The sequence below is a fragment of the Primulina tabacum genome, chromosome 11 (genome assembly GCF_025594145.1).
Source record: "Primulina tabacum isolate GXHZ01 chromosome 11, ASM2559414v2, whole genome shotgun sequence".
Classification (NCBI taxonomy): domain Eukaryota; kingdom Viridiplantae; phylum Streptophyta; class Magnoliopsida; order Lamiales; family Gesneriaceae; genus Primulina; species Primulina tabacum.
Genome location: NC_134560.1, coordinates 25267103 through 25277510, shown reverse-complemented (window position 1 = coordinate 25277510; position 10408 = coordinate 25267103). Strand labels below are relative to the sequence as shown.

The 10408-nt window shown below is 41.0% G+C and overlaps 1 protein-coding gene across 1 annotated transcript; it reads left to right on the top strand.

The window, feature by feature from the left end:
• The first annotated feature begins 801 nt into the window (after positions 1–801).
• On the top strand, positions 802–4279 carry LOC142519706 (uncharacterized). The gene is made up of 9 exons (XM_075622736.1): positions 802–964; positions 1160–1350; positions 1498–1687; positions 1799–1962; positions 2076–2189; positions 2335–2419; positions 2667–2798; positions 3336–3476; positions 4059–4279. The coding sequence occupies exons 1-9, from the start codon at positions 802–804 to the stop codon at positions 4277–4279; spliced, it is 1401 nt and encodes a 466-aa protein (XP_075478851.1).
• The last annotated feature ends 6129 nt before the right edge of the window (positions 4280–10408 follow it).

Genomic DNA, 10408 nt, shown 5'->3' with positions numbered 1-10408 from the left:
TGTAGTAAAGCTTTATGTGATTTGGGAGCAAGTATTAATTTGATGCCATTTTCTATCTACAGGGAACTGGAGCTTGGAGAAGTTAAACCAACTACGATCACCTTACAACTTGCAGACAGAAGTCTCACGTACCCACGTGGGATAGTCGAGGATGTACTGGTAAAAGTAGATAAATTTATTTTTCCTGCTGATTTTGTGATTCTAGATATGGAGGAAGATCATGATGCTCCATTAATCTTTGGGAGACCGTTTCTGGCAACTGGAAGGGCATTGATAGATGTGCATAAGGGTGAACTCACCTTGAGAGTTGGTGGAGAAGCAGTCATTTTTAACATCTATCACGCCATGAAGGGATCAAATGAGGTAAGCAATTGTAAGAGTATTGATGTTATAGACTCATGTATGTCTCTTGAATGTGCAGGAACAAGGGATCCTTTAAAGAGCTGTTTGATAAGCGCTGCAGGAACTGTTGATGAAGACAATTGGGAAGTGAAAGAGCAGCTGGTGGCTCTTGAAGCACTGCAGAAAGAAAGGAGAAAAGATGCACCGCCTGAGGAGTTGAATGTAAATGAGAAAATTGAGGTAAAACCACCTTCTCCTGACTTGAAGGAACTGCCAAGCTACCTTTGTTATGCATTTTTAGGTGAGAAGTCTACATATCCGGTAATCATCTCTTCCTCTCTTACATGTGCTGAAAAAGATAAATTATTGAGAGTGTTGAGGGAATATAAAAATGCACTATGATGGTCGATTTATGATATTAGGGGAATTAGCCCCACTATATGCATGCATAAAATTTTGATGGAGAAGTCGTGTACTCCTTATGTGGGCCACCAGAGGAGGTTGAACCCAGCAATGAAAGAGGTCGTGAAAAACGAGGTACTGAAATTACTGATTGTTGGTGTAATTTATGCCATTTCTGAGAGTAGTTGGGTATCTCCTGTACAAGTTGTGCCTAAAAAGGGTGGAATAACTGTGGTTAGAAATGAAAATGATGAACTAATATCTACTCGTACCGTGACTGGATGGCGAGTATGTATTGATTATCGAAAATTAAACAATGCCACACGTAAATATAATTTTTCTCTGCCTTTTATTGATCAAATTCTTGATAGACTTGCTGGTTATTGTCATTACTGTTTTTTAGATGGTTATTCAGGTTATAACCAAATTGCTATAGCGTCAGAAGATCAGGAGAAGACTACTTTCACGTGTCCTTATGGCACGTTTGCCTTTAGGAGAATGCCTTTTGGGCTATGCAATGCGCCTGCTACTTTTCAAAGGTGCATGATGTCCATATTCGCAGACATGGTGGGGGAAATAATGAAAGTCTTCATGGACGACTTCTTGGTATTTGGCTCTTCATTTTATCATTGTTTACATAACTTATCCCTTGTTTTGCAGAGATGTCAAGAAAAGAACCTAGTTCTTAATTGGGAGAAATGCCATTTTATGGTCCAAGAGGGCATTGTTCTTGGACATAAAGTATCTTCTCAGGGATTAGAGGTAGATAGAGCCAAAGTGGTTGTCATCAAAAAACTTCCCCCACCAAAGAACATCAAAGGAATAAGGAGCTTTCTAGGACACGCGGGGTTTTATCGTAGATTTATTAGAGATTTTTCTAAGTTTACTAAACCCCTGTGTAACTTGCTTGAAAAGGAGTCGACTTTTATATTTGATGATGATTGTTTGCAAGAATTCGAGAAGATCAAAATGGCATTGGTGACTACACCGATCATGATAGTGCCGGACTGGAAGGAGCCCTTTGAGCTCATGTGTGATGCAAGTGATTATGCAGTGGGCGCTGTATTAGGCCAAAGAAGGGAAAAGATGTTTAGAGAAATTTACTACGCAAGCCGCACAATGGAGGCTGCACAGCAAAATTACACTACGACCGAGAAGGAGATGCTTACAGTAGTATTTGCCTTCGACAAATTCAGACTTTATTTGATTGGCACAAAGGTAATCGTTTCACTGACCATGCAGCTATTCTCTACCTATTTGCCAAGAAGGATGCAAAACCACGCTTGATAAATTGGATTTTGCTATTACAAGAATTTGACTTTGAGGTCAAGGATAAAAAGGGTAGTGAGAATCAAGTAGCTGACCACTTGTCGAGGCTTGAGCAGGAGGATAAGAAAGAAGAGGGAGCTATACAAGAAACATTCCCGAATGAGCAACTCTTTGAGGTAAACACGGTAATTCCTTGGTTTGCTGATATCGCAAATTTTTTTGTCTTGTGGTACCCTTCCTCCAGATTTGAGCTATCATCAGAAGAAGAAGTTCGTCCATGATATCAAATTCTATTATTGGGATGATCCATTTTTGTATAAGAGGTGTGCTGACCAAGTGATTAGGAGATGCGTGGAGGGTATCGAAGCACATCAAATTCTGGAGAAATGCTATTCTTCACCATATGGTGGACATTTTGGAGCGTCAAGAACAGCAGCTAAGGTATTGCAATCTGGTTTTTATTGGCCTAGTTTGTTTAATGATAGCTATACCTTAGTAAAATAATGTGATAGATGCCAGACGTTAGGAAACATCTCTAGGCATCACGAATTACCACTGATAAATGTTTTGGAAGTGGAACTTTTTGACGTTTGGGGTATAGATTTCATGGGACCCTTTCCTCCTTCTTTTGGTAATTTTTTATATTTTATTAGCTGTGGATTATGTTTCGAAATGGGTAGAAGCAATCGCTACAAATACTAATGATGCTCATGTTGTAGTTAAATTCGTGCATAAGAACATCTTCACAAGGTTTGGAACACCGAGAGCCATCTTAAGTGACGAAGGTACGCATTTAATCAATAGAGTTTTCAACTCACTTTTGGCTAAATACAGTGTGAAGCACAAAGTGGCCCTAGCATACCATCCTCAGGCAAATGGACTAGCTGAAGTATCCAATCGGGAAATTAAACAAATACTGGAAAAAATTGCCAACACCAACCAGAAAGATTGGGCCGTTAAGTTGGATGATGCATTATGGGCTTATCGAACTGCATTCAAAACGCCTATTGGGATGTCTCCCTATAGGCTAGTATTTGGGAAGGCATGCCACTTGCCACTGGAACTGGAGCACCGAGCATTCTAGGCAGTTAAAAAGTGGAACTTCGACCTGAAAGCTTCTAGCGATGTCAGAAAACTGCAGTTGAATGAGATGGAGGAATTCCGTAATGATGCATATGAGAATGCTAAGATCTATAAAGAGCAGACCAAGAAATGACATGACAAAATTATTAAACGAAGGGAACTCAAACCCGGACAACAAGTACTGCTATTCAATTCTCGTCTGAAGTTGTTTCCTGGTAAGTTGAAATCGCGTTGGTCAGGGCCATTTGTAGTGGAAACAGTATATCCTCATGGGGCTATCGAGCTGAGGTGCAGTGATGGACGAACTTTCAAAGTCAATGGACAGCGGGTTAAGGAGTACTATGGAACTGAAGTGAGGAATATTGACAATATTAGTCTGGGTGAACCTAATTGATCAGGATTGGTAGTCGGGCTGATGACATTAAACCAAACGCTTTGTGGGAGGCAACCCACGATTATTTTTCGCATTCATTTTGTTTATTTTTTATATTTTATTTGTTGATTTTAACTGTTCATTTCGCGTATTGATTTGAATTGCTTTAATTTTTGCAGGTGTGTTTTTTTACATTAAAAAAAAAGGGGACAGACGCATGCGCGCCACCGCGCAACATCTCGCGCACCAGCGCGCTCAGAACCCGTGGGTAGCACAGAAGCTTGCGCGCGGCTGCGCCATGTCTCGTGCTACCGCGCGCGCCTCATCAACCCTGACACACAGAAGCATACGCGCAGTAGCGCGACATCTCGCGCGACCGCGCGCCCTCAATTAATGAAGATCACCAAAGGCGCGTGTGCGGCCGCGCCACTTTACGCGCAGCCGCGTGCCCTCAATTATTGGCAGACGACAGAGGTGCGCGCGCGGCCACGCCACTTCTCCCGCGACCGCGCGCGCCGCGTACAGCCCCACCTTTTTTATAACCTAACTTATGAAATTTGGCACAAAAATTTCCTCACCCTGAAAACAGCCGCCTCCTCCTTCAAATTCCTCTCCAAAAAATCACTCTCATTCCAAATCCTCTCCTCCAAAAATCCAAATTCACCCACAACACAAACCTCCACCCCCAAAACACTCCACCACCTCAAGGCATCCACTCCAACAAGCACTCACACCCACCACCAACACCCAGACGCCGCCGTCGCCGCTCCACCGCCTCTGCCGCCGCCGCTGAGTGTCATCTACGGTTAATCTTCTACACTCAAGGTTACCGTTTCTTCTGTTTGTTATAGTTTGGGTCAATTTTCAGATATCAAGCATTGTGGGTGCCATTGTGTCTATATTTGTTGATTATAAGTGTGGATATTGTTGATAATCATGCCGCCTAAAAAGAGATCGAAGGATGTGGCTTCCTCTTCTCGTTCCTACGATGCTAATAAATTTTGGAACAAGGAAGCCTTCAGGGTTTACAAGAGCACCCTGTATAGGTCAATTATTAATGAAAGAGGGTTAGATCTGACTTACCCTGACTGTCCGATAATTGAAGAGGTTGAGCAAAGAGGGTGGTTAGATATAGTCCAGTCACTGCCACATGCAGTTATATCTATAGTCCGGGAATTTTATGCTAATCTGAGAATCAAACACGAGGACTACAGAGTTTTGGTACGAGGGCAACTGGTCTATTTCGATTCGGCAACCATTAATGCTATCTATAATCTGCCGAGTTATGAAAATGACGAGTATACTGCTTTGATTACTGGCAATGTGGATTACGATGCGATTATCAGGAACTTATGCATCGAGGGTGCAGAGTGGCGCTTGAATCAAGGCTCTCCAGTCACTCTGAAGAAGTCTGAATTACGCCGTGACCCTTGCAATTGGGCATCTTTTATTCTATCACGAATCATGCCCTCATCACATCAGATAGAAATTACAAAGGATAAAGTGGCGTTGATTTACGCCATAATGACTGGGAAGACCGTGGATCTTGAGAAGCTCATTAACAGTTTTATCATGCGTGCTGGTACGGGACTCATGAGACCGTCAGCCTCCCTTGTCCACATAATATCACTCCACTATGTCTTAATCCCGGTGTGCAATGGGGAGCAGATGAACAGGTTTTGTAAGCAAAGGGCCCAATCACGGTATATACTCCAGACCGCGTGCGCTTTGAAAGCGAATTGGAAAGACAAGATGCTAGGGCAGCTTATAATAAGAGGGCCAGAGAAAGCCAGCCGCCGCCACCACCGTCGATCCCTCGAGTCAGTTTTCGAGACAGGGTGTTCCGAATGGAACATGATATGCGGGCTCAGTGCCAAGAGTTGGCCGAACACCGACACACTACTAATACTTTCATGTCTTATATGATGGAATTCACATCGGTGCTCGCCCAATGTTTTCCACCCATGAGACCCGAGGATGCCCCCTTTCCACCACATCCAGCCTGGCCACCACAGTACCCACCATCAGATCTATCACCGCCGCAGCCCATGGACGATGATGATGAAGATGCTGCGAACGATGACTGGAGCCCCGAGTTCTGACACTCGTGCGCGAGGTATGTGTTGTCGTGTTCTTTATTTCTATACATTGAGGACAATGCATATTTTAAGTTTGGGGGGGGGGGGTGAAATTTCTTGCTTGCGTTGCGTGTTAGTATTATTTTTATTGCTCAGTAGTTAAATTGATTTTTTTTCTTTCTTTAGTTTTTATTTATTGCATGCTAGATTTTTTAGGAAAAGTCGTGGATAAGTAAAATGTGTGACCGATGATGATAATTGAATTGCGATCCTGAAGTATATATGTGTTCATGATAACTTAGGAGTCACAATTATTTTGCACTGTCGTGTTTGTTGATACTATCGTTGCTTAGAGACAAGTTGCGTTCCTGTGATGCTAAATAGATGAGGGAGATCTGATTTTTGGTAATTCTTGCATGACATTGATTGATACTTTTGCAAACATAGAAATGATCGAGGAAATTTTTTCACAATATCTTTGGGCCTTTGTTCTTTGTTTACTGTCAATTGTAGCCCTTTGAGCTTCGAATTAATTGAGATGCTTACAATTTCTTGTGTACCTACCTCGTATATCAGTTTGGTTGAACAAATGCATGTGATTAGTTTGTATTAGTTGACTAATGGATTGACGGAAATCTAGAATTTGCTTGAACACTTTTCGAGGCGAAATACAGATAATATGCGACATAGGAATGATTTAGGCGATCTTTGGAGCCTTTTTGAGCCTTCGAGCCGACCAAATGCACATGAAATATCCCTAGTGTCCCATTTTGAGCCTACAAAAAATCAAGTGATGTATGTCAATGACATACAATTAGCTCCCACTTGTATCTATTCTACATCCCACAATGACTACCTAATGAAGCTTATACACTTATTGTCCTACCTAATTTTGAGAGAAATAAGTTCATGGGTGTTGTAGTGATTCAAATAATCCTTGAAAAAAAAAAATTGAATTGTGCAAAAATGAGTTGAAAATAGACAAAAAAAAATAAGGAAAAGAGAAAAAATCAAAGGAATGAATCAAACAAAAGTGGTGAAAAAGAAAAAATTTGAAAATGGAGGATATGATTGGGAAGAAAACAATAAAATGATGGTGAATGAAATGATAGTGAAAATGATGAAGATTTGATTATTTCTCAAAAATTTTGATTTCCATACCTTTTATTGTAGCCGTGAGCCGTGGCCTAACGTTACAAGCCTACAAGACCTATTAACCTTGTCACATTTATCCAATATACTAGTGGAGAAAAGTTGTTCAAGTCAAGCCTATGGATACCTGAAAAACATCGTCAACACGTATAGACTTTAATCATTTGCATGCAAGCATCTCATGGTGTGATTTCATCTTTGGTATATTTTTGTTGAATATTTATTGAGCCAATTAATCACCGATAAAGTCCTATGTGATCTATGAATGTGAATTTGTATTTTAATGAAGTGTGAGCTGCACTGAACTGAGGATTTCTTGATTCTGTAAGGCGAATGGGTATTACAACTCTATTTGAGCATTCGATTGGGTAAACGAACATTGACATACCACACACACACGTGACTCTTGGGAAATCGTGAATTACATGAAAATAGATACGTCGGAGGCCAATATCACTTTTTGCATATCCATGACTATAGTCGTTAGCGTTAATTTTTTCTTGATTATTTGCTTTTATTTTATTTTGCTCGGGACTAGCAAAATTTTAATTTTGGGGGGTTTGATAAGTGCACAATTCCTTCCCCCCTTAAATAAAATTTCATCATCGAAATTAGAACTTACCGAATAGCTCCGGGTATCCACTCCTCAAGTCCTTCTCGGTTTTCCAAGTAGCTTCTTCCTCCGAGTGAATCAGCCACTTGACCTTGACCATTGAAATGACTTTGTTTCGGAGTTTCCTTTCTTGCCTACCCAAGATTTTGGTAGGTCTTTTTTCATAAGTCGTATTTGGAGTTAATTGCAGAGGTTCATAATGTAGTACATGTGATGGGTTCGACATGTACTTTCGCAGCATCGAGATATGATACACATTGTGTACTTCATATAGAATCGGTGGAAATGCCACTCTATAGGCTAGTGTTCCAACTCTCTCCAAAATCTCAAATGGCCCTATGAATCTTGGACTAAGTTTTCCTTTCTTGCCAAATAGCATAACACCGTACATAGGTGCTATTTTCACAAATACGTGGTCTCCCACTGCAAACTCTAGGTCTCTTCTTCTCTTGTCGGCATAATTTTATGTCGGATTTGTACAGTCTTCATTCTCTCTCGAATTTTGACTACTAGCTTGGTTGTCTGCTCGATCACGTCAGGACCAATTTCCCTTATTTCGCCAACCTCGTCCCAATGAATAGGTGATCTATATTTTGTTTCATAAAGTGCCTCAAAAGGAGCCATCCCAATAGATTATTGATAGCTATTATTATAGGTAAACTCCACTAGAGGTAATTTCGGTTCCCAACTTCCTTGGAAATCGATCACACAAGCTCACAGTAAATCCTCTAAAATTTGAATAACTCTTTCAGACTGACCATCGGTTTGAAGATGGAATGTTGTGCTGAATATCAATTTGGTCCCCATCGCTGCATGAAGACTTTTCCAGAATGACGATGTAAATCTCGGATCTCTGTCAGAAACAATAGATACGGGAATCACATGCAGACAAACTATCTCTCGAATATACAGGTCGGCATACTGTATCATGGTGAATGTCATCTTGATAGGTAGAAAATGCACTGATTTCGTAAGACGATCCACTATCACCCATAGAGTATTAAATCCCTTGATAGTCCTCGGCAATCCCAAAACAAAGTGCATAGTAATATTTTCTCATTTCCACTCGGGAATAGGAATTGGCCTAAACTTCTCCGCTGGCCTCTGATGCTCCACTTTGACTTGTTGAAATGTCAAAAACTCAGTCACAAAACATAGAATATCACGCTTCATGCCCGGCCAACAATATAAAAATTGAAGATCTTTGTACATCTTCCTGCTTCGAGGATGAATGGAATATGGCGAGTCATGAGCTTTCTTCATAATGAGCTCCCTCAAAGAATCGTCACTAGGAACCCATAAACGATCTCGATAACGAACTATACCATCCACCTCGGAATACTACTTTCGGCCTTTGGCTGCATCTCTAACTCTCCACTTTTGCAATTGCTCATCAGTGGACTGTCCCTCGCGGATTCTATCTCTCAAAGTTGACTGTGCTGTCAAGGTGGCAAGATTAGGGGCCTCGCCTCTATCATACACTGTAAGCTCAAACCGCTGCATCTCGGACTGCAGTTGTCTTTGAAGAGACAATTGAGTAATATTTGATGTCTTTCGACTTAATGCGTCTGCCACTACATTAGCTTTTCTTGGATGGTAGCTAATCTCACTGCCGTAGTCTTTCACCAACTCGAGCCATCTTCGTTGTCGTATATTCAACTCTTTTTGGGTGAAGAAGTATTTCAAACTTTTATGGTCGATGAAAATCTTGTACTTCTCCCCATATAAGTAATGTCTCAAAATCTTCAAAACAAATACTACCGCTGCAAGCTCAAGATCATGAGTGGGGTAGTTTTTCTCGTGAACTTTCAACTGTCTCTACGTGTAACGCCCTTGACTGATCTCATAAAATAATAGCGGAATTTTAAAAATTTACTTAGAGGAAAGAATGATTTAAAATTTCTTAACATGAATATATTTTCAGTATATATATACAATCAAAAGTATATCTCTTCTCGTTGCAAGTCTAACAACAACGGTTTCTGGATCATAGAACTCAAAGAGGAACTCGACTTACGGCTCAATGCATACGCTACAACAATCGCCTTCCCAGGGTGGTAACTAATCGTCACATCATAATCTTTGACAAGCTCTAACCACCGTCTCTATCGCATATTGATTTCTTTCTGCGAAAACAAATACTTTAAAATCTTGTGGTCCGTGAAAATTTCACACTTTTTGCCATATAAGTAGTGTCTCAAGATTTTCAGGACGAAAACCACAGCTGCCAGTTCCAGATCATGCGTAGGATAATTCTTCTCATAGTCTTTCAACTGGCGAGAAGCATAAGCTATAACCTTTCCACGTTGCATCAGCACTGCACCAAGACCCTTCTTCGACGCATCGGTATAAACAACAAAGTCTTCTGTACCACTGGGCAGTGCAAGTACCGGAGCTGTCGTCAACCTATCTTTCAACTCTTGGAATCCACTTTGGCATTCATTGGACCACTCAAACTTCACAGTCTTTCTCATCAGATTGGTTAACGGCAGGGCAATTTTGGAAAAGTCTGAAATAAAACGACGATAATAATCCGCCAAACCAAGAAAACTGCGTACCTTTGATACAGTGGTAGGGATAGGCCAATTCTGTATCGCCTCGATTTTTGCTGGATCAATAGCTAAAACATCCTTCGAGACAATATGGCCTAAGAAAGAAATTTGCTCCAACATGAACTCACATTTCTTCAACTTAGCATACAGCCTTTTCTCTCTCAACAACTGAAGAACGACTCTGAGGTGCTCTGCGTGAAGCTTCGTGGTCCTGGAATAAATCAATATATCATCGATGAAAACAATGACAAAGCTATCCAAATACGGCTTGAACACCCGGTTCATAAGATCCATGAAGACTGAAGGAGCATTAGTCAGACCGAACGACATACCAAGAAATTAGTAATGACCATACCTGGTCCGGAAAGCCGTCTTAGGGATATCAGACTCCCTAACTTTCAACTGGTAATAGCCAGATCGCAGATCAATCTTCAAAAACACTGTAGCCCCATGCAGCTGATCAAAAAGGTCGTCTATTCGGGGCAACGGATATTTATTCTTAATCGTCACTTTGTTGATTTCTCTGTAATCAATGCACAGCCGC

Excerpts from the sequence above, each read along its gene's own strand:
- LOC142519706 (XM_075622736.1), top strand. The coding sequence starts at position 802 with ATGGAGAAGTCGTGTACTCCTTATGTGGGCCACCAGAGGAGGTTGAAC. Across the intron at positions 1,351-1,497 it reads TCTTCATGGACGACTTCTTG|GGATTAGAGGTAGATAGAGC; the intron begins GTATTTGGCTCT and ends GTATCTTCTCAG. Across the intron at positions 1,688-1,798 it reads TTTTATATTTGATGATGATT|TGGGCGCTGTATTAGGCCAA; the intron begins GTTTGCAAGAAT and ends GTGATTATGCAG.